The sequence below is a fragment of the Ostrinia nubilalis genome, chromosome 2 (genome assembly GCF_963855985.1).
Source record: "Ostrinia nubilalis chromosome 2, ilOstNubi1.1, whole genome shotgun sequence".
Taxonomy (NCBI): Eukaryota; Metazoa; Arthropoda; class Insecta; order Lepidoptera; family Crambidae; genus Ostrinia; species Ostrinia nubilalis.
In genome coordinates, this window is record NC_087089.1 from 4,234,985 (window position 1) to 4,260,714 (window position 25,730).

Below are 25,730 nucleotides of genomic sequence, written 5' to 3' on the forward strand. Positions count from 1 at the left end.
AATTCGATAAAATTCCTGCGGTTCACTACATTCCTGAATATTAATGACAATTTCAGTACCACTTGTATCAATATCAAATACATATTTTCACGTAACAAATAGGTATGTAGAGTTAATACACGTGCATGACTAAAAATCCTTGCTCTCACATTAACTGTGACGGGCCGTATTATATCATTATACAATATCATTGTACGTAATTTTGAATGTCACCTATTGTTTATCAGTTTGTAAATAGGCGAGCTACAATAGTCTGCAATCGGCATTTCACGCCGCGGTATTGTTCCGCGTATATATGGGCGAATTAATTCGCGGTTAATTTGTAAACACGGCGAAGTATGTGCCGACTTGAAACGAAAAAGTGCGGTGCTCTCGCTGCCTGTTACCTGTCAGCCATCCCCGGTCACAGATCGCACACTCAAGTGTATGTTGCGACGCCGAGAGGTGGTCTCACACACGCGGTCAACGCTCGAAATTCAAAAATTCAAACTTGAACTACGTTCTATTATTTCTTTTTCTTTCGAAATAGCGGCATCGGAATTTTTCAATTAGGAAGCAAATTACTTTCACAGTGGTTATTTTATCTGTCGACACTGCGGTTGGGCTCTGTCTAAACGCAAAGTGCCTGGACTGAACTAGAAAGTGCTCGCCGGTGATACTATCACGATGAAAACGGATTACGCTATGGATGAGATGCAGAAGAGTAAGTAGTACTCAGCAATTATTCTGCTTGTATATTTAAATAATTATATGAAATGGCAACACAGTACTGAAAATTATGTAGAGTAAGATTTTGCATTAAGTAAATAACAATCTACGCACTGTCTTTATAAGGAAAATGATTATACGAGTATGTTTACACAAGATAAGAATTACTTTTTCACGTTGCATTCCGTAACATTGCTATTTAATTGCCGTAATTTTTACCACTTCAATGAAAATAGTTAGAAATGTTGTTATTAACTGAAAAAAGAACGTTTTGAATAGAGCATTAGGGGAATTTAATTTTCAGTGTGAACACTTTGTACCTGTTTCTTTAAGAAATTAAAACGGATTTATTTTCAATACACAAACCAATAAATTATAAATATTAATGCCACCAGAACGAACAGTTTCTGAAGATTTAATTTTGGTTTAATTGGAAATTAAGAAAAATACATTATCAATTTAAATAAGTAGCAAGTTTATAGAAACCTTTATTTATTTACGATCTACCGTTATTTTCCCATTTAGGTACTTTGTAAGATAAATCCAGGCTTTAGTGAATGGTAAATATACGATAAAAGAAATGCATTTTACTTTACATTTCAAGTTTTTGAGAGACAAAAGTAGAGTATGGTTAATTACTCTTTAACTTCAATTCCAAGGTTATCTAATTGAATACTATTAATTTAACCGATAGTACTGCAGACCGGAATAATTTCCAAGTCGTTAAACTACATACAGTTAATGTGATCCAACTTAGCATACACATTAAAGTAACTAGTATAATAATATCGAACGACATTAATTAACTATTTAATAGTTCTAGAAAAGTGATAAGAATCATGAAAACGACATAAATAGTTATGTAGTTGCTCTATTTAAATATTACCTATTGAACACCTGTAGTTCGTCATTGTTAAATGTCAATTGTATGTGTTTTAGTATTGTAATAAAGAAGCCTGTTTTGTCATATTAATTTTTTTGTTCGTATGTAATAGTACGCCCATTTCACTGCACTCACAGGGTTTGAAAAAGATAGTGTTAGGTAATTTTCTAATCGTATTTATTGGCTTTCAGATTTAGTCTAAAATCCTTATAATTAATACAAAGGTATCGAAGAACATTAGCAGTTCACAAAGAAAAACATTTCATAAAAATAACTTTATGGCTATAAAAATAAAGAAAAGTAGAGCAAACTAAATCATTTTATCTCGGTGCACAAGCGCGTACTTAGTATTTGTAGTAGGTAAACATTGACTTACAGGTGCAAACACAAGGTCCTGCAAATGCGCCTGCGCTGTTTGATTAGTTAATCTCTCATTGCCTTGAGATATAGAAATGGGAGCAATATTATTGAAAAAAGTATTTAATTACAAACTACATACGAGTAGATGCACCTTACCTAAGTTGTGCCTAGATAAAAAAAAAGTTACACGCTTGTTGAAATGTTTTAAAATGACATTTCTATACTAAACGTTACTTTCAAATACTGTTGATACAATGATACGTGTAATTTTTATTAGTAAGGGGGTAAATAATAAGTAATAATTGCTCTACCACGATACATAATAATAAATCTATACTAATATTATAAATGCGAAAGTAACTCTGTCTGTCTGTCTGTCTTGCTTTCACGCCTAAACCACTGAACCGATTTTGAAGAAATTTGGCATAGAGATAGGTAGTTTGAGTCCCGGGAAAGGACATAGGATAGTTTTATCCCGGTTTTTGAAACAGGGACGCGTGCGATCAAGTTTTTCTGTGAAAGACAAAATTCCACGCGGGCGAAGCCGCGGGCGTAAAGCTAGTATTTAATAAATAAAGGCAAGAGATCATATTATATCATCATCCATCTTCCTCACAAACTCACATCCAATAGTATAGGACTGTGTGAAATTTTGAAAGGGTGGATATCCATCCAGATATTGGTCTTTTATTGTCTGGTATAGAGTTAGTTGAAGACCTAAGAAAAAACATAGGATAGTTTTGTTAGGATATTTTAAAAGCGAAACGCGTGCGGTAAATCTTTCTGTGGCGGACGGAAAATCACATGGGCGAAGCTACGGACAAAAACTAGTGCAAACACTTATAAAACAATAATTTTAAGGGTAGAGTTTATATAGGTGACAATATTTTCAAATGAATATTAGTCGCATTACTCACCTACACCAAAACATTATCATTAAAATTTATTCGAGCAATGCCATTGTCTCTACACAATACGTCCATTAATATGGTTGTAAAGTAAATAATTATATTTGTCGCACATACCAACTTATTATATGTATGTATAATTATGATCAACTTAGTACTACATTTTATAGCAATAATTTGTCATTTTGCTTTGTAAGGTCACATTATAATAAGAGCATTGCCTATAAATTAGGCTTAGAAATGTTGACAGAATACTGATTACCTTATTAGAACTTTTTTAAGTATTTCATATCAATAAAATGCAAATTATTACGAGTTAAGTATAAATTTTCAATCATGATGTAGGTAATATAATAATAGTTTTACTGTTTAATAATATTCGTATTTGTTTTATTTTGCTCCAGCGAAATATTCCGACTAATGCGCTGTAGGAGTGACTGGCCAGAAATAAAAGAAGTTAGGTACACAGCGTCTGCAAATATCACCTCTTGCTGCTTAGATTTTTAAATGTTTTAACGGCTACTTTCCCGTGACACATTTAGGAAATAAACCAAAAAGTATCGCTACCGTGACCAACAGCTAAAAAAAGTTATATTGCCAGAAAAAAATAATTGAGTACAGATTTGTTCGGTGTATTTCCATAGAATTCGCGAACACTCGGTCTGATTTCACGGCTCAGGATACCTACTCGCAAAGTGATTGAATGTAAAGTAATTAATTTTGATTAAGTACTTTTTAAAAGCGGAAATTCATGATTACACATAATATACGCACGTCGTTTATTTAATTCTAATAATAACTATCCGAAAATTCGATCGTTTCGATTCGATAAAGGTAGGTTATTAATAATATTTAATGAGGTGAAAATAAATAAAAGTAGATAATTTATGTAATAATTCTAGAACTACTGGTTTGTTTAAGCCAGATACAACATGAAATTTAATACTAAATACCTACCTATTCACATGCAAAATCGCATTTTAAGCAGTTTGGAAAAATTTGAATTTGGAGTGATTCAAAAATAGCTCTACTGTTTTGTTATTTTTGTGATTATAAAATAGGAATGACTATTGGTAAAATATATTATAAGAAGCTTAGGATATTTATTATTATATCTCAGGAGAGAGTCTTATAAACTATTGACTTTTAATACAATAGTTAACCCCACATTCATCCATCAACTTCCGCTCAGTGACATGTTATGAGTAGTACTAACAAACCTGTCATACACTAATACTCAATTATATTCACTTATGTGTATTTATGTTCCTTTCACTTGTCCAGTTACAATTTCAATGGATCCACAGATTAATATTGATGCATTTATTGAAAAAACAAATGAGTAACCGTGTTATATAATTGGTTATACCTATTAGAGTTTGAAATAAGCATCTTTTATGACTTAACTGCAGTAATATAGTTCGTGTTTCTAAGAAATATCGATTACATCGATTTTTCTTCGTTTCTCGTTTTGTATTCACATTCAAAAGCCGTAAAAACGGAATTTGTTACACCTTAAAGTAGGTCGATAACATAAATGTTTATTCACCATGATAGAGTACGGAATGCGTTGTATGAGCCCATACAATGGAAATCAAAACGTTCTATTAGCATACTTTTTCGTAACGAGAAAATAATGTAACACCTTATGTTATTTTAATATTTTGTTATACTTTGAGTCTTTTATGAAAGACGTTAATTGAGGTTACACGATGGCTGAAAAAATTAACATTAACAACTGAATGCCTTTTTGAATGTCATGAAAATTATGAAAAATATCTTTTCTTTTTCCGTCTTTCTGCACCGCACCATTTTCCATAGAGTTAAAGCATAAAGGCAACATTTTCGCACTTTTAGAAATTATATGAAGAACTTACTCCAAGCTCTAAACTCTATTCAATTCCAGGCATAAATTAAGGCTTGCGATTAGTTGTTTTTTATCATTTAAGTAGTTAGATCAATTGGAAGATGAGAATAATATTATGACTGTGATTCAGTCGAGTTTTATGTTTTGTAACATCCGACTTACCTGCCCATTTGTTGTCCAGAGACAGGTTCGATCCTGGGCCTCTCAGACATCACAGAGAACAAGCTGCTGTGGCGACAGCTGGTGGCAGAACTGCTGGGAACCTTCGTGCTGGTCTCCATCGGCGTGGCGTCCATAATCGCCGTCGTCGAGGCCAACGCCCCTCAGGTCACCACCATCGCGCTTGCCTTCGGTCTGCTCGTCGGATCCATTGTGCAGGTCAGTGGAACTTCTGGAAAGGCGTTACTATTGTAATTTTTGTTCAGAAGAAATATTAGTGGATCTTCTGAAAAGACATTAGGTATAGTTGTAATGTAATCTCTGAACAGAAGAAATAAAACAACATTGAAGTTTCTATTCTTAAATGTAGGTAACTATTAATGTGCTATAAATCCTAATTAAAATGTGTTAACTAATGGTCGTAGGCTAGTTGTAGGTACATACATACTCTACATAGGTAGAGAAAGTATTTTTCTCAGAAATAATTTATACAATTTGTAGTTAGATGGAGTAGAAGATGTAATTTTTACTAGTGTAAAGTGTACCGTTAAACATCCTTATGGGACTCTCGATTCGACTCTGTGTTTTGGAGAGCGTAGTTATAAACTGTTAGACTGAAAGTACATAAACTTTTTTTTGTCCTAGACGTTACTTTATCGAGTGCTCTAAATACTTCGGTACTAAATTCATTCTGTAAAACAAGCCTGTCCATCTTGAAGGGTAATTAATCAACTTCTCAGCCCACTCAGATTTTTCCACTCTAATTTTAGATGTCATAAAAGGTCCAACGGACTTTGACTTATATGCTAATGAAATGGAGTACAAATAATAATATTTTTACCAATATCATCTACAAAAAACGTCTCATTGCGACACGCAATACGAGTAAGTATTCTTCACTGCCTACGCCACACAACCGGTCTGGATATGATAAATCAATTGCAGTAAAAAAATAACATTTCGCATTGTTTAGTTTTTTATTACCATTTAAACTTTGTCTTGTATGAGCCATGTTGTTGTCTTCAAATATCGTCGTCATGTGCCTGGCACAGAAAATTCCTCGAATATTCTAAATTAAACACGGCGCCATCTAGACCCAAAATAAGCAAAGACTTTAGATCGACCAGTACAAGTTTATATAAGACTAGCGGCCGCCCGCGACTTCGTACGCGTGGATCTCTTTTTACCCCCTTAGGGGTGGAGTTTCGTAAAATCCTTTCTTAGCAGATGTCTACGTCATAACATCTACCTGCATGCCAAATTTCAGCCCTATCCGTCCAGTGGTTTGGGCTGTGCGTTGATAGATCACTATGTCAGTCAGTCAGTCAGTCACCTTTGAGTTATATACCTATGTCACCGTAAAATTGTGAATTCCGTCAGATTATAATCTGACGTAGTTAAATTACAATCTAACCTAACCTAACCCACTGTTAGTTTACAATCTAACGCGTTATATTATAAAATGAGAGTTCACAATTTCACGTTGACATACTTATATATTTAGATTTTAAACTTTCGCGTTCAGTACAAGTTTTTCTTATAAAATATAGTGTTATTGACAGTTCCACCAGCAATCCTTTTCTCCTAATTGTTTAGTTGTATTTGTTTTCCTTTTTTATTTTGTTACTTTGACCCAAAAAGCTGTTTCCTTACATCTTCTTCTAGCGTAGCGTAGGTACCTACTCGATATCGTATTACATATTATTTTCGATATTGACCTGACTTCTCCTGAAGGTTTCCTTTTCGATATCGTTCGCAAAATTATAGTAGCATAACGTTTTTCGAATTTCGATGAAATCTAAGATTGATCTCCTTCGACATTAACATAAAGCGTGTCGATCCATTCGTGGCGCATCGAGCTACGAGTAACCTATTGAGTGTAGCGATAAGGAAAGTCGACGCTCAATAGAATCATAGAATCGTTATTTTTTATCGCGGTGAAATTCACTGCGCACTCATATAAAAAATAATCGGCATAACTCATAACTTTTAAGACGAACATTGATCAAAATATTAACGTTTGACATCTGGCTTTCAAAGCCTAGTTTGATAAATGGAAACGAAAGTGACTTGGGCTTTAAAATACATTGATTTGTCTTACTGATCATTATACAAATATGACATACGTTACGTACTTTCTAAGTGCTTTGACTAATTAATAGTGGGTAGTTACTTAAATGGCGATAATGTCTTCAATAGACACTACTCTCTTATCTAAAAAAATACAAGTTGGCTAGACTTAGTAGGATAGGCAATAAATTAACACTACTGATATGCTGCAGGCTATCTTAATAATCCGCTGTAAACGTTTAATCCGGCTAATCTTAACCAAACATCCAAAGATAACAAGCAATCTCGGCTTCGCTTTACTATAACAATAGTTCAATAACAAAATGTGGTTTGCAATAACAGAGAATCGGACAATGCCGCCAATGTCCGGCCTTTCCCACGCCGACTCGCGGTGACGACTGATCACTCATGTGTTAGATTTACTCCTATCTCGCACGATACATTCGATATCTAAAAGGCCAATATGCTAAACAGGCGAATTAATCGACCTTGACTCACAAGCACGCTCATTATGTTAATGTTCCGATACATGTATAGATATAAATGCTTTCCCTGTTGGAAGTCGTTTTACATATTACATGTTTTAGTTTATGGCTTAATTATCATGGAAAACTGCAGTTGTTGGTGAGCGTGCGAGTTAGTAAAGTTCACACGCGTTAAATCGTAACCTCATCGATTTCATTGCTATCGTAAACCATTTAAGAGATTAATGTTAAGAAATGACGTATGATATTAAACAATATAGTTTTATAACTGACTGCGTAGGCACTATAATCAAATAATCTAGGACGATAAGTTTACGTAGGCTTCAAATTTCAAAGTTCCGTGACCTGTTTAAATATGTTTGAGTATTGACACCGTATAATTGTTATTATAGTCAAACAAACCGAACAAGAGTGTAATCGAGATCATCGAGTGGTCACGAATATGGCATCGGTGTGTCACGCACATGCTCAGCCCCGGGCGTTGCGCAAATTGATCAATTGTGCGATATAACTGTAACGATACAACTGTTAACTTTTTATGAATACGAAGCTCCTTGTATTGTGTACTCAACTTTGTAAGCATTTCATTCAAGGCGTGAGTACATTGAACATAGTAATCGAAGTATCTCTACTTCATTTTCAGCGACCTATAACGTTTGTGATTTTTCTCCAGTCGTTTTCATTGGACATGAAATCTTTTCAGCTAAGTACATATTTGAAAAGATGAAATGACAATGTCAGAAAAGAGATTGATGTGCCATGATGTAAAGAAAAATGATATTTTGGTAACTCTTAGAAATCGTCATCAGGCTTCAGGGTTAAGTAAATTCCAATTCTGTTCATCAATATCGATTAATAATCATGCACTCATCATAATGTTTAGTAAATGTTCGAGTAAGTACCTACATCATTATGCATACGATCCTTTTTTCTAATCAATCAATCAAATGAATCAATCAATACGTTATTACCAATAATTATTTTAAATATGACGAGTACCTCCCTTGACCTTTCAGTAAACATAATTGATTCAAATTTAATTACATACGTTTAAAGGAGTAAACTGAGCGAGTGATATCGTATTTGGCTGAACCGTTTGTGTTAGAATGGCGACTCGCCCCGGCTTCGCACGAATGCATTTATTTTACATTATTATAGGTAGAGATACTTAAAAACCTTCGTCTTGAATGAATCATTATATCTATTGCTGAAAAACGCATTAAAATCCATGCGTAGTTTAAAAGATCTAAACGAACAGTCAGCGGGAGCGACATTGGTTTAATAGTAGTAAAGAGGAACGTAGGTAATCATTAATTTATTATGAATCATTATTGAAGTATGAACGACAGCAGTATCTACGTTCTAACAAGATTTCTTTTGCAACAAAATTTTACATCCTACAGCTTTTACTTTTAATATTAAAGTTTCTTGATATCAAAAATACGAGTATAAACTGTTTCTGAGAAGGAAGCTAAGATTATGACAACCATTCAACAACCACATATCACGAGACCATTGTTAAGACCGTAACTTACTTTTACGTAACAATACTTTGTGTACAAGTACAAAAAATGGTCTTCCGTAACCGATGCACTTATAAACCAGTACCGTCATGAGAAATGTCTACTTCCCATAGCACAGACAGCAAACATGCACAACAAAATAAACTGTGGGATCTTGTGTTATTGTAATAGGGTTGATTTTGCAACACAAATGTGTAGCCTGACGTGCTGTCGTCTGTTCAAAGCTCCACTTAAGCCACTTTGAAGTGATTTCGCTGTTTATTTAATATAGTTTAAGTACATAAAATTGCGGTGTCTTGAATTGAACATGATCATTTTGAATTGACGATTCGTTCTGAATATCCATTAATATCTGTCTTCACATGTTAATCTGATATTATATTTGCTTTCAATATTCCTGAATGCGACTGAGTCGCTTGCAATCAAATGAATAATCGAGATGTTAATAAATTATCGGTTCGAACGCTTTACCATTTCAAACTTAAGTTCATCTAATCTTTGTAGGTTTGAGAGTACCTACTCGTAATTCTGCTCATCTATCGATGTATCATCGATCCAGCCCTGTCATAAATCAATATGAATACGAGTTTATTAAAATGATTATCCATCTTTGCTGAAGATGTTACAGTGATACAGTGACCTTCCTTAATATAACTTTTATTTTCCATTCATAAAATAAAGCTACTATTTTAGCTTTTTCTTAACTCATTAACACCCCATTTATTTAATTTTGTCCACTGTGATGATTTTTTAAAAAATCTTGAAATTAATACGATTAGGTTAGTGTAAGTACAGACCCTAACATTATTTATTATTTTATTTATACAAGTCGATAGACATTTTTGTTTACATTCGCTGCCAGTAAGTATTTGGCTTGGCTTGTACCGTTCTCCCTACACAATCATATTTTCTAGAGTGTTATTACATGTTGGTATAGAACCGTAACTTTAAGGATCACATTTATGATGACTGACACAATACAACAATCAAGCGTGCGTTCACCGTGACAGATCGGATCGACTCTTGCGCAACTCATCAACTGTCAATCGTCGATTAACATCACAATCGCTACGCGTGCGCGAGCCTGCGTGTGGCAATGTCACTGTCACTTGACGATATTGTTCACAGCTGTCGAATTGTTCCATTTGTCATCCTTATGTTAATGCAATAAGAGCTAAATGTTCACATTTTTGCACCTCGCTGCACCTGTGCATGATTTGTATGACATTTATAGAACAACATCAGAACTAAGTCAATGCCACAAATAAAAAGGTCCTATTTATTACATATTATGAAAAGAAGGCTGCTCTCTGTGTGCATAAGTGCATAATTGTTATCCTACCTAACACAGTTGGAGGAGAAAATGTATTTACCGTAGTAGGTATATTATTATGTATAGTTCATGGTAGAGATTTATTCCTATCACGTTTTATATCCCCTATTGTCGTGTTATGAGTACTCTTGTAAAGGATTAGTAGCTAATCAAATCAAGCTACTTCTCCCTTTATCTATGTCCTGCCACTTAGTGAGCATACTGTGTAATCGTTGTTTATAGTTTGCGAGACGTCTTCGTCTTCCGAAACTATATTTACCAACAATGACTAAATGTTGCGAAACAGCCGCCCACATTCTAAACACTAAACAGAAACAGAATTGCTTTGTAATCACAATAAGGTATTTGGCACCTCCGAAGTACAGTCAGCGTCAAATAGTTCGTGACACCCAAAGTAGCCAAAACGTTCGCAACACGTCTTTGGAATAAGGTTGTGTTATCAACTTTTTGGTCCCTTTGGGTGTTATCATATATTTGACGCTGACTGTACCATCAGAAATGCATTTTTTTTATTTTTCCTCAACACATACACATATTTAAGAACTTAACCTGCCTACATCGTGATCATAAACGTATTCTTCGAGAATGCCTGTTTATTTTAAAACAAAAACAACGTCATTTTATCGGACATAGGACGAGCCTCTGACGTCATGCATCCTGAAACGTTTCCTAGTGAATTAAAAAATGATAACCCTATGTTGTGTTACATTTTATCGTCTATTTTATTAAATGTGAACGAACTTTGTCTGTTTGATAAGTCTAAGTCTAAACCGCAACTTATCGTTGAAATTTGATACACCTAGAGATAGACTGGATCTTTGAGAGTGGCATAACCTTTTGTTGCAAAAATATCTTGAACATCTCAAGCTAGTTGCTTAAAAACTCATATAATTATTATGTCGGTAAAAAAATGAAGTGTTTTGGAATAATTAAATAGAAATGTGGTTTATTATTATAGATTTTTATCGCACGACATGTTAAGAAGATTTTCAGTGAAAAACCTGGACAAACACAGAATCCTAGCAGACAAAACCGCACGCAGAAACTAGTTTGACATAATGTTGCATTTGCACACATTGCCCACGCTGTTTGTGAACTTTAAACAGCAAAGGGCCACAGTTTTATGATGTGGTGAGCCTTAAAAGCCTATTAAGACGCAAAACGATCTGTAAACACAGACAACTATGCCATTTCATCTGTCCATTCAAATCTATTAACATTTTAATGTAATCTAAAAAGACCTCTAAAGTGAACTTTTTGATCTTGACTCTAGAATGTTCTGGAGTACTTTACTTATTTATTTGTACTATTTATGTATTGTTTTCTTTATGTATTGCAAAAAAAACGTTTTTAAAGTGCAAAGCAAAACTAGAAACCCGTTTTATTCAACCAATAAATTAATTCCGACAAGTTGAACGGAATTATTACCGAAAGTAATTAAGTACCTACCTATTATAAATCAATTATACGGTACAAATATTAATACCAATATTATGAATATTGTAAGATATTTTAATTTTAATTGGTACATAACAATTAAAAACCTAGTAGGAATACAAGTAGGCTTACATAGGCAATGAATAGTGAAAATCTACTGTACTTACTGAAATGCAAATATTTTTCATATTTATTGACGGCCATTCCCACAATATTCAAAATAAGCAATAAGTAAATAAGTACAATGTAAGTACATACTTTATTATGTACATTTCATAAGAGATGTACCTAAAGAGATGTTGATATTTGTCTTGTTTTGCCGCCAATGTTTGCTCTATCAATACAAACTGTGTCAAGCACTACCAAGTACTTTTGTATTGATAGACAATAACATTTTTACGACATATTATTTTCTTATTTAGCCTTGTATTAACTTAGCAATATACTAGAAGTAAAGTAATACTACTTACACACTAATGAGATTAAATACATGATATGAGACAAGAAATTGGTCCTTCGATTCATCGTACATTTATGTCGATATAATAAAATACAATAAAATGTATTTATTACTGTATTAGCCATGAAATTCAATTATCATTTATTGTGACAATATCGTTGCATAGGAAAATTGTACCAATTATGTGCATGCATTGTTGATACATGTAACACAATATAGTTATAATAACATTTAGCGTAGGCATACATATTATAAGTGTGTGGTTTTGGAACTCCCTAGCTCGCACCAGTTACCTAACAGTCTGAAAGACGCTGACATATAGTCCGTTTATTTCATACTGTCTCTACCTCACAAAACTAACAAGTTTAATTTGTAGCCGTGAAGGGTCAAAACATTAATAAATGATCTATCAATTACCGGCCCTTAAGATTAATTGATTTTAATTACCACACGTATTTTAGAGGCTGAGTAAAATAGAAGCTCGATTTAACGAGAGATAAGAGCGGGTTGTCGAAGGCAATACTACTGACAGTGACTGATTAGCTGATAAGTGCTTGTTATAAATGTATCACTGTTACATAACTATGTTTAAGTGAAGAAGTTGCTATGATAGCTTAATGTTTTTGGTATGTGACTGATTTTAGTTGTTTTTTTTTCTTTATCAAAATTATCTGAGCTTGTGTTTTGTCTCCTGCCATAGCTGCCTGCCATTTTTATTTATCTCGTCTTCTAATACTGTAGTATTGTATAACACCTAAACATAACCAAGCGATTACTATTGCCATTGCTTTTCTAGAATTAACATTTTCAGCGAAGAAAGTAGAGCCTTTATCGTTGTGCAGCAAATCACATATTACAACCTCGGATAAGTATCGTTTGTAATCACTGGCTATTTAAACACCCTTTTGTTTGGTTCTCGTTTTCATCTCTTATTGAACTTTGCATTATCACGCGAAGTACCTTAATAATTGCTATACCACGCGTGAACTAACGGACCTGTCAAATGGGAGGGTAAAAAAGAAAAATGATCTCGGGTCATGCACCTCTGCTTGCGCCCGCGCCGATCCAACGCATCGCCATTAACGGTACACGATGTAAAGGATAAGTACAATGCTATTATAATGTATTGTGTGAGGTAATTACCTTTTTGTCTTGGTTGGTATAAAAAAGACAAGTAAATAGAATAGGTGTGATTTATATGTATAGCTTTTTCATATCTCTATTTTTAGATCCCGGCGAGAGTGATATGTTTAATGGATTAGTAACATTACCTAATTACCTATATCCTACAAGCTTTCCGCCCGCGGTTTCGCCCGCGTGGAATTTTGTCTGCACAGAAAAACTTTATCGCGCGCGTCCTTGTTTCAAAAACCGGGATAAAAACTATCCTTTCCCGGGACTCAAACTATCTCTATGGCAAATTTCATCAAAATCGGTTCTGTGGTTTAGGCGTGAAAGCAAAACAGACAGACAGAAAGAGGTACTTTCACATTTATTATATTAGTATAGATAGTAGGGGAGCGAGGGGCTTGTTGTAACAGGGGTAAGTAGTAACAGGCTCTTTTCACTAGGATCTTAAACGCAATTGACGTATGTCTTTGACTCGATTTAACCTATAAACCGCGCCGTATCATGTGCCATAGCTAGTGTCCCGCCGGCCGGCGCAGTGAGCGGAATTGTGCACGTGCTTCATTTTTGCCAGGTAATATAAAATTGTACTGTCGTAAAATTTCGGTTTGCGTTATTATTACTGACTAATTTCAAATGTTCTATATCAGTTCTATTCAGTTCTGTAACAGTTTTTATGATTGCTAAATTGTTTAAATAGTTATCTTGATAAATGTTAAAAATCATACCATGGGGTTAGTTGTAACAAAATGCGGGAGCTTGTTGTAACATGTTACAAGTAGTGTTTAACTAAATAAGACTGCTTAATACTTAACTTTTAGGTGTTGCTTACTAAAAAAGTGTATCTTCATTTTAGTTATTTTAATTTTCAATTAAAAAAGTGTATCTTCATTTTAGTTATTTTAATTTAAAATTGATATCTTCATTTTAGTTATTTTAATTTTCATACAAATCGGATTTTATAAAATTTATTTTGTATGAAAATTAAAAAAATTAAAATGATGATATCAAATTTCTGACTTCACCATACCATTTATATGCCCATGTTAACATGGGCTAGTGTCGGCTCATAAACCCATTTACCTAACACCTTGTATAATACTTACTTTTAAAAGATGTGAATTTTATTAAAAAACAAGCAAAGAATAAATGATTAAAGGTATTATTGTGGTTTTTTTTTGGCGTTACTACTTGCCCCGGTAGATGTTACAACTTGCCCCCAGCACGAGGTAAGTTGTAACACCGCACTTCTTCTAGAAAATAATTGATTGTAAAATAATGACCAATATTTATGGTATTATTTTTACTTGATTTGGTACAGGAAGAGTTACAGCATCCATCCATCTTTATTTAGTAGACATTTAATCAATAGATCTCAAGATATATTAGTTTGAATGAAAACTGTTACAACAAGCCCCTCGCTCCCCTATACAATAGTATAGATTTATACAGGGTGGCCAAAACAGTGAGGTCTAAAAGAAAAATTTAGATTCCTTACATCAAGGTGTACCTAAATCACCCCCATGTGTATAATACGATTGTATTTAGTTTAGGAGATAGAGTTAATTTTGTGATATTTTAAAATTTTGTGACCTAGTAGGCTTTAAACATTTTTATCTTTTTTTGGGGTGACTTTTCTCAGATTTCTTTTATTCGACAGAATTGTTATTAATTGCAGATGTTTGAAAAAAATAATCATCTTCCTATCTTTGATTCAAGATACAAAAGTTTTGCTAGAAACATTAAAATTATGCTTTTATCAGAACACTATCAAATTTTCAACTTAAAATTTTAAGTAAAAAAAAGAACTTCCATAGGTCCAAAACCATTTTAAAAACTGCGCCGTTTTCTGAACATTTATAATAATGCAAAAAAACATGTACTTAATGGGCCACTATTTCCTGTAATCGGTCCACTAAAGTGGTAAGTCGGAGATTCCGTTACGTGTTTTTGACTTTCTTAGAGTGTATTAATATTGGGAATCCTCTAAGTTTACATTACGTAGAACGGATTTAGAGCAGTAACTGGACAGAACATGTTTTTATTCTCAACGAGGAAGCTCTTGCCCTTCATCACACCTGGTGGAAACTGATGATTAGGCTGAAGGTGGAAGGGAACTTCAACTGCAGAGGAACTATGGCTTCCTACCTCCAAATGCCGGAATACAGTAATGCTATTAACATTATTGTTATAGTGACAGACTTAGGAAAATAGAGTTGCTAGCCAGGAAGACTTAGATCAAACCCTACCAGCAACCAAACCGAGCAGAAAATTTCACCTCCACTGGGAATCAAACCCGGGACCTCTGAAGCTTACCTCTTACCACTTGAAGACAGAGGCAGTTGTTACATTTTACTATTACCCTTGAAATATCTACTACAGTGAGAAGAAGAAGGAGGGATATTTGGTTTATGTTCATTAAAACTTACTTAAAATAACAATGTGTTCCGGAATTTGGAGGTAGGAAGCCATAGTTCCTTTGTAGTTGAAATTCCCTTCCACCTTCAGCCTAATCATCAGTTTCCACCAGGTGTGATGAAGGGCAAGAGCTTCCTCGTTGAGAATAAAAACATGTTCTGTCCAGTTACTGCTCTAAATTTGTTCTACGTAATGTAAACTTAGAGGATTCCCAATATTAATTCACTCTAAGACAGTCAAAAACATGTAACGGAATCACCGACTTACCACTTTAGTGGACCGATTACAGGAAATAGTGGCCCATTAAGTACATGTTTTTTTGTATTATTATGAATGTTCAGGAAACGGCGCAGTTTTTAAAATGGTTTTGGATCTATGGATGTTCTTTTTTTTACTTAAACTTTTAAGTTGAAAATTTGATAGTATTCTGATAAAAGCATAATTTTAATGTTTCTAGCAAAACTTTTGTATCTCGAATCAAAGACAGAAAGATGATTATTTTTTTCAAACATCTGCAATTAATAACAAATCTGTTGAAAAAAAGAAATTTGAAAAAAGTCACCCCAAAAAAAAGATAAAAATGTTTAAAGCCTACTAGGTCACAAAATTTTAAAATATCACAAAATTAGCTCTATCTCCTAAACTAAGCACAATCGTATTATACACATGGGGGTGATTTAGGTACACCTTAATATAAGGAATCGAAATTTTTCTTTTAGACCTCACTGTTTTGGCCACCCTGTATATCTTGAAAACCATAATATACATGTGGGAATAAGGAGTTTGCTTTAATTTTTATTTTTATATAGGGTGTTAGGTAAATGGGTGTATGAGCCGACACAAGCCCATGTTAACATGGTCATATAAATGGTATAATGAAGTCAGAAAATTAATATCTTCATTTTAATTATTTTAATTTTCATACCAATCGGATTTTATAAAATTTATTTTGTATGAAAATTTAAAAAAGTAAAATGATGATATCAAAATTCTGACTTCACCATACCATTTATATGCCCATGTTAACATGGGCTAGTGTCGGCTCATATACCCATTTACCTAACACCCTGTATAAGTTTATGGTGAGATGTCAGATTTGGGTAGATGACGTTTGCTGTCTGTGAAAAGATGTACGATTTTGTAAGACTATTTTAATAAAATAAAGAACTACGAATAGCCATTATTTTCAATAACAATCTCACAATCCCACATTACATACCATTAAACTTACTTATCGAATGAAAGTTTAATCTAAGAACATTGTTAGTACAAAGGTTAACATTGAAAACTCAACGTCTTTGACTCTACCAGTGCACGCTGAATAGATGAACAACCTAACTATTCCAGTTTTATACCTAACTATTCCAGTTTTATAAACCGCCCAAACACTACCAGCATTATGGTTTAATCTCTTTATATCAGCAGGGCCGGATTAACCATCTCGGGGCCCCTAGGCACAGCTCGTTTCGGGCCCCCCTTTTTTGTCGCGGAGGAAATGCTTTGCGCACCGTCTCCACTGCCGGGGGACAGGGTGGTGTGTGGGACTCCCGGCGCCCTAAAAAGGGCGCTGATCCGTCCTGAAAAGGACGAGGTATACCCACTAAAACCTCCGCGGCGTTACGTCATCGCCAAAGTGGGGGTGTCGCGAGTATCCGGCCGTAGCCTTAGACTTCCGCCACACCACCGGCGACAGCTCGCCTGCACGACGGACCCTACACGCCCCCCTTGTGGGGGTCCGACGGGAATAGCCCGAAACGCCAAGCCGTTCCCGTCAGACGGAGGTGACAAGGGTGCCCCGCACCCCCGGCCTGCTGGCCGCCACCTGGGGGCAGAGTAGAACGGTCGTACAACCGTCTTCTCCACCCCTTTCTCCGCCTGCGGAGCGATGAGGCGAAAGGATCGTTCGAGGAGTGCGGCGGCCAAACTGCGCGCGAGTCATGTCTCCCTTCCAGCTGTCGATCATGATCTTGCGCTCTTCCTGCCTGACGGCGCCGCCTCGCTCCGGGGCCGCCGGGCGCTTTCCACGCGCCTTCTGGTCTGCCATCCAGTGATAGATGACAGACAAGCTTCTAGCTCCCAAGGAGGAGTACCAGCGAGGACGCACGCCGCAGCGTGCCCTACCGTGCGGTAGGTCCTTGCGACCCTCTGCGCTATGGTCCGCTGGGGTCTGCGCAGAAGGGCAGCATTCTCCGTCTTGTTGAGTGCGTCCGCCCAGATTGGGGCGCCATACAGCGCCATGCTCTTCAGAACGCCGCATAAAATCGACTACACCTCGTTTGTGGCCCTCCCAAATTCGGGAGGAGCCAACTCAGTGCGCCGGCTGCCTTGAGGAGGCGTGGCGCTATCCTGTTGAAGTGCAGTCTAAAATGCCACCTCCCGTCAAGCGTGAGGCCCAGATATTTCATCTGGCCTTTGACGTCAATCCTAACGTCCTCAACCACAATGTGGGCGTCGGGAGGGGCGCGCTGGCGAGGCCCCAAAAAGAAGAGGGCCTCATCAGTCTTCTCCAGCGCGACATTCAGGCCGAGGCGTCGTATTCTGCGAGCGACTAATGTGCCGCCCGCCGACGCCAGCCGTGCCGCGGCCCCAAATGTTTTCCCCGGGCAGTGACCAGAGTGTCATCCGCATAGCATACACTTATGCCCGCGAGAAGGACGCCCCGGAGGAGCCAGTTGAAGCCTAGGTTCCACAAGAGTGGACCGAGCACCGAACCCTGCGGAACCCCGCTGGCTACGCCGCGCCGTTTGAGCTGGCCGTCTCTGTTAACATACTTTGCGGTCCCGTAATTAATCGGCCAGCAGCGCTCTAAGGTACTGAGGCACTCTGAGTGCTTAGAGTATGGTGGAATGCGGGATGGTGTTGAAAGCATGCTATATCGAATGATACAGCCAACACACCATCACCCCTCTCCCTAGCCTCCGCAGTAAGGCTTTTTAGCCTCTGAAGGGCATCGACCGTCGACCTGTCATGTAAACCAAAGCAGGGATGCCAACGTTACGAAAATGAATTAGGTTCTACAATATCTAAATATGACGATTGAATGTGTAAATCAAAATAAGGCAAAGTTTTGAGGTGGTTTGAGTTTTGTTGCATAAAAATAGTTTAACATTTTATTTTTCATTTTTTAATCGGGAGTACTGGGCCCCTGGTCATAATGGGCCCCTGGTCATAGTGGGCCCCTAGGCACTGGCCTAAAGTGCCTTATGGATAATACGGCACTGTATATCAGCCAATTAAAGATATAATCAGAAGTAAGTCATTAATAAATTCTGATTAGCATTGAATCTGTTTAATAAAACATCGCTAAACGATCTAGCATCCGGATTAACACCCGATCACATGTATCGCGTAATTAACCTCAATAATGTAATTTATAATGGTTCAATAATATTCTAGCATGTAATACATGTACCTGAACTGGATTTAGGTCCGTGTTCTCTTGACATATTGACATGCGCTACGAACTTTGGCCTTACTGAAATAATTCGTAGTCAACATAAAATATAAAGAGGAGGTACTATTGAAGAAAAACCGTTTATCTATTAATCCTCTTTCATCGTGATTTTAATCCAGTATTCTATCGTATTCTGAAGGTCTTTCAAGTCCACGTTTTCTGCTCTTGCAAAGGGTGTACTTTTCCTACCTAGCTATGGCTACTATTCACATCTAGACAAGTGTCAATCCCTTTTTCAGTTTTGAAAATCATAATCCTCCTTTCCCCTATAAAAAGTGATTATCGTTTTATCAAAGGAAAACTGACCATACATAATCTAAAACAATATTTTGATATTTACTTCATAAAATTTTAAATAGAGCAACTTCTGTTTCGACGTTTTTACCTCCTGCGTGTCTTGATAACAATCACATCATCTACGACGCTCCAGAAAAAAAAATCTGCCAGCCATGATAATCGTGATAGATGACAGAGCGATCCACTTGCCATTTTAGTAAACTGGCAAAAAGCTGTCACGTTTGCCGATGACGTCATGGCAATACATATATTTAAAAAAATCTCCTAATCACTCGTTTGACCTATATTCTTAGCTTGCCCAACAACTAAATTCGAAATACGATATAATGATATAATTAAAAAGACTTGTTTCCTTTTTAATGTGTTGCTATATTTATAACCTTTGCGATGACAGTTTCTTCGAATAAATTATTATGTAAATTAATTTAAAAAGTTTGTATATTGCAAAGTCTCATACTATGTATGTTTATCTAGTCAACACAGTAAGTAGGTATATTATTATGCTCTTCTTAGTCTGAGAATAGGTAAATGGCGAGATATAATTAGGATAACTTATTAATTACAGTTACATAATGATAATACAAGCAAATCTCATACCTGTTTGAAATCTGAAACTGTCGCTCGTCTACTACTTATAAACAAATTAAGTATTCCTAAAATGACATCATGAAAAACATTAGGTTTCCTTTTCGTTGTACAGTATTATATTAAACACGATTTTCAATTTATTTTGACATTAACTCCAAATAACAATTCGGACAAGTCACGTGTTGTTTCGGACACCGGTATTATTTTATTAAATACGGAAGACATAAAACAAACTTCTATGTAGTATTTTAATATTAGAATTAAAAAGTGATTAGGTAGGTACCTACTTTTATTGTCATTTGATAAAAGCTCGTCAATCCTGTTTCACTTAAAATTATTAGATAAAACAATGTTACTTATACCTATCTACTTTTAAGAAGAAGACTAAAGGTGTGTTATAGCCGGTCTAGAGTTTTACATTTATTACCGAACCTATTTCTTCAAATCACTAACTATTAAAAATCTATATCAAAATTATAATTTCTTCGCAAGGTTTCGAAATATCCGGTCTTGTTCGAATGAAAATTGAATTCATATTCGACTTATAAAACGTTCACTAAATTACGACGCGCTCTTTTCACGAATATATTTATAGGATGTAGTTAAACTATTATTGTCTGTTTCGTGCTCGAGTATAATATTAAAGATGAGTTTCACTGCGGTTGGCATATTTCATAAAATGACTCGAAAGAGCAATTTACGTCATGCATTGAGACAGCCTTACCCAACTTATTGCCTATTGAAGCTTACAGACCGATGCAACTTTGACTGCAATTTCCTAATGTTTCTCATAGATTTCTAATAATTTAACACATGCAGTTTAATACTTATTTTTATAGCCATACAGCAAATTTTATTTATTATGCTATTACCTATATCCTATCATGCAGTAAATTAATCCATTCGTTTCTATGTTATTCTGTGTACATAAGTGTCTTTGCTGAATTTTAACCGATTACCAGAATTCGATTCAGTTGGAATTACACATGACACGGTTTTTTGTGCGTTAGTGAAGGGGACTGCGGTGTAGCTAAAAGTAACTACTTACTAGTCCCATATTGTTCCGAAGCAGTGATAGTGTTAATTTTATATTGGGACATACATACAAGCACCTTTCAAAAGCCTAATTGAAAATTTTTTGACTTTAGTACATCAATGTTTGTATAATTTTTTTTTACTTCATTAATTAGTACTTGTTAAGTACCCAAAATAAATCGTGCACCTCACACGAATCGACCGTATCGCGATCAGATAGAGTCGACACTCGCAGATCACGGCGGCCTTGACTCTGATTGCGACCCGCTGCGCGTGACCCGATCACACGTGAGATCGTTTTCGCTCAATATGAAAAAACTAATTATGAGTGCACAAGTTAATGCAAACGTTTTTTGCGAACAGTTATTTTGGGTTTTGTATTAAATAAACAAGAATTTTAAAGATTTTTCCAGTTCATTTGTCTTAGTGGCTATTTATGTATAACGCTTAGATTAAAAAGCTATAATTTGGCATTAGCACATTAATCACGTAAAGTTGTGAATGAAAATCTTGGGAACCGTATTATGAGAGTATTTGTTTTACTCGTAATGCATAAATTATATGAAAATGTACTTATTACATTAGACCAGATAAGACCACCGAATTTTCTTAAGCTTTAGTTATTAAAACCTATTTTGGTTACCAACCAAAGCACTCGGCTAACTTAGTGTTTTAGAAGCAGATCTCTTATAATGTAAAAATACCACTGTCTATTATGATAGCTATGAAGCCTGGATATATTATGCATATCCTAGTTCTTTAGAAAGACTTTATTTTCTATTTAACGATATGTAATCGTAACGAATGTAAATAATCCAAGTGTAAATATTCTAATCAGTGTAATTTCTAATTAATTATACGTGGATCAATGTGAAAGCTAGGCTAATCGGGCTCACCTCCGTCGACAGCTAGGTCCACCATCCTTCATTCATCCACTGTGCCCTGTCATGTGTACCAGCAGTCACCACAGCCGGCCGTGACATATGGTTTCGCCACAAACCTGTAAAGTAAACGAATTATTATCATTTGCCGCTCCGATTACGACATCTTTGTTAATGACTGCTCCGCTGAACCGCGCCCTTTATGTCCTTATAAATTAAATTTGTTTGCGAGTGCGTAAAGTTCGACGTGCGCCCTTTAGCCTTTTTAAGCGTTTTTTGGTTCACTGGTTTGGTGTAGATCTATACATTTAAATATATTTTTAGTATAAAAATACAAGAATATAAAAAGTAAAGATTTTTTTGGGAAAGACTGATAAAATTGACTCATAAAGGTAGCATGAAGGCGCTGGATGCAGGCTGCTACCAACCGGTCATTATGGAAAATCACCTCATTCTTTTTAAATTAAAATAATAATATTCATCGATTTTAATTTAGTTAAAAGGTAAAAGCTAGACTAACATTTATAGTGTCTAGCGACCCGGCACAGCTTCGCACGGTTTTCTACTTTCTATAATTAATATGATTCTACGTTATTATACGTGCAAAGTGCAAACCTTCCGGAATGAATTTTCCAATCGACAGTGAAAATTATATAAAAAGCTAATGAGAATTTTAAAAGTTGACGCAAGTTTAGTAGGAGTATTTATGCCCACACGATGAATTAATCAAGGGAAACTTAAAATTCAAAGGAAAAACACGCGCCTTATGGAAGATTTTTTGTTGTTCTTCAGTCTCTTTTGTCGGAAACACATCCGAAGTGATTTCATAATTAACTATATCGAATTAATCTAGTATAACATTAGTTTCAATAACACAGTAAGATAATTTTAGTTTTAACTGCCAAATCCATTCACGAAGCTATTAGAATACAATGGACTGACGGTTTATTTATACTTGTTAATTACTTTTGACCTGCTTTGAATTCAGAGTTAATTGATTAAGATATTAAAAATCGCGTAATATTAATATAAAATTACATCAGATAAGTTGTCACGACGATAATCGTTAATGATTCTACGATCAATTAATCAATTGTTATAACTAACATAAATAAACAACATGTAGCAAACTTTTTACAGACAAGTAGTCTTTCAAACAATTAATTCCTTATTTTCAGCCAATTTAAGTGGTAAAGAACATGATTCTTCTTCTTATGCAGATGTTATGTCATCGGGCTCCATAGATTGAACTGGACTCGATAACTGAGAGTATCTAATATTTTGGAAACAATTTTTATTACGTTTAGTTAACATTTTTGACATTATTGTAACTTACTGAAAAAAATCATTCCCGTAAAAAAAAACCCGAAAATATAAATTTTTAGTAAAATACTTCGTAGTCTTCGTAGTTTCGCCGTCGCAAAAATGAATGTAGGTATCTCATAAACAAACGATGATAAATATAATATCATGAAGATGCGAACCTTAGTGGTTTAGTTATAGTCCAGTAGAATTAGCTTTTAAATCGGAAATAATTCCTACAAAAGATTTTATTGCTTTAATGGCTTCATTGGTTGCCCATTAAGACTCTCCTAAGTTTTCGACTTCGACGGAGTTGTGCTTAAGTGGTGGGGGCCCCCGAAAGGGGCGCTTTTTCGGTTTTCCAGTTATACCGCGTAAAGGACTTACCCTATCGAAAAGTGGTCTTCCTGATGGTTGAAGGGCATTTAATTCTGCATTAAATAAGACCAAATTCATATGTTTTGAACAAACCGTTCTCGTGCAAATGTTCGGCAAAGTAGAAAATATGTGTATAATTAATGACCCTCTCCACGTCCAATGGCTCGTTACCCGCAGGCTTCCAAGTCTTGAAAAGGAGCGCCTCAACCAGTGTAACCCTATCAAGGCATACGAGCTGGATTCGCCGATCCTTGTTCGTCCCAGCCGTTCCTTAACTGCGGTTGCTGCACCTCTTCCTGGACCTCACCTGAACGACTCTGTGTTACCTACTGTGGCTGCCCTTCTTCCTTGTATCCTCCTGCACGACTACGTTGCCTAGCCGTATGCCTGGTCTAAGGTTTGACGCCAAAAATCAACAACAACAAGTTCATATTAAAACGCTGAAGAGTTTTTTGATTGTTTGTTTGAACGCGCTAATCTCAAGAATTACTAGTTTGATTGAAATAATAATTTTTGTGTTGAATAGCTCATAAATTGAGGAAGGCTATAGGATATATACAATCACTCTACGACTAACAGAGCCGAAGCAGTAAAGAAAAATGTTGCAAGCACGGAAAATAGTATTTAAACTATTTTCACGCGTGCGAAGTTGATTTTGTGGCGTCGAACCTTGGACCAGGCATACGGCTAGGCAACGTAGTCGTGCAGGAGGCTGCAAGGAAGAGGGACAGCCACAGTAGGTAACACAGGGTAGGAGAGTGCAAGAAAGAGGTGCACCAACCGCAGTTAAGGAACGGCTGGGACGCACAAGGATAGGCGCATCAAGCTCGTAAGCCTTGATAGGGTTACACTGGTTGAGGTGGCCCTTTTCAAGACTTGGAAGCCTGTGGGTAACAAGCCATTGGACGTGGAGAGGGTCATTAATTATACGTATATTTTCTACTTTTCCGAACTTTAGCGCGGGAACGGTTTGTCCAAAACATTTGAATTTGGTCTTATTCAATGCAGGATTAAGTGCCCTTCAACCGTCATGAAGACCACTTTTCGATAGGGTAAGTCCTTTACGCGGTATAACCGGAAAACCGAAAAAACGCCCCTTTCGGGGGCCCCCACCACTTAAGCACAACTCCGTCGAAGTCGAAAACTTAGGAGAGTCTTAATGGGCAACCAATGAAGCCATTAAAGCAAAAAAATCTTTTGTAGGAATTATTTCCGATTTAATCAATTTTTGTGTTTAATTCTACTGGCCTATTATCACTGCAAAACAAAGGCACGGACACTGAACCTGGGAGCGAGAGGCTCGTCACTATAAATCACCTTCGCTCTGCTGGATTAGTAACAAACTGTAACAGAGTTGGAAACGGAGAAAGTGTATTTTCCTTGCGAGGAAATGCGAATACGGTCTTATCAAGAAAAGTGCGTGAAAATTTGCAAACATTGAAATATCATGGTTTTTCAATTCGAACAGTTCAGTTTATAAGAACTATGTACTTTCATCGATACTTTCCTAAACAACAGTTTTTTTAATCTAGCAAGAGCTAAGTACCTATTAAAAATTTTTCCACCATCAACCAACTCAGGACATATACAAATCATTCCAAATTTAATTTATTGCTACAATGCTACAAGTATTAATACATTTATACCAACTGAGCAATTTACCTTTATTTTACCATAATTATTCTGTATCATGTTACCTACCAACTACCGTTCATCGTTTCATTTTCTCAAGTCTTAGTACACAATACCACTGAACAAATAGTGTAATTTTAGTGTGACAAAGCGATTTCACGCTCATAGAAATCACTAGTTGCGAGAGGAGAATAATTGTAGATCACGTACATACTAAAAAGGGTGTAAAGTACAGTTGGAATGGTTTCGAATCGTTTCTCAGTCACGTCCCTGTATCATCAAGTGTAATCCAACGACGAAGCAATCTGTACCTCTAGCACGAAAAACTTTCGTCTCTGAATCGTTTGCGTACCTACCTATTCAACCTTCTCTATAAAAATGACGGTGAAACAAAATTCGATACCCAGCCTTCGAATTCAACGAT

The 25,730-nt window shown here is 35.8% G+C and overlaps 1 protein-coding gene across 3 annotated transcripts in view; it reads left to right on the plus strand.

Annotated features, from left to right (window-relative positions):
* Window positions 1-25,730, plus strand: part of LOC135080247 (aquaporin AQPAn.G) — a 90,249-nt gene that overhangs the window by 39,386 nt on the left and 25,133 nt on the right. For 2 of the 3 annotated variants that reach the window (XM_063974935.1, XM_063974950.1), the window contains one exon: window positions 4,908-5,104. In XM_063974935.1, coding sequence (XP_063831005.1) covers window positions 4,908-5,104 — 197 coding nt within the window. Of the gene's footprint in view, window positions 1-340; window positions 704-4,907; window positions 5,105-25,730 lie in introns of those variants that run through there. The other variant, XM_063974943.1, reaches the window with a different exon arrangement.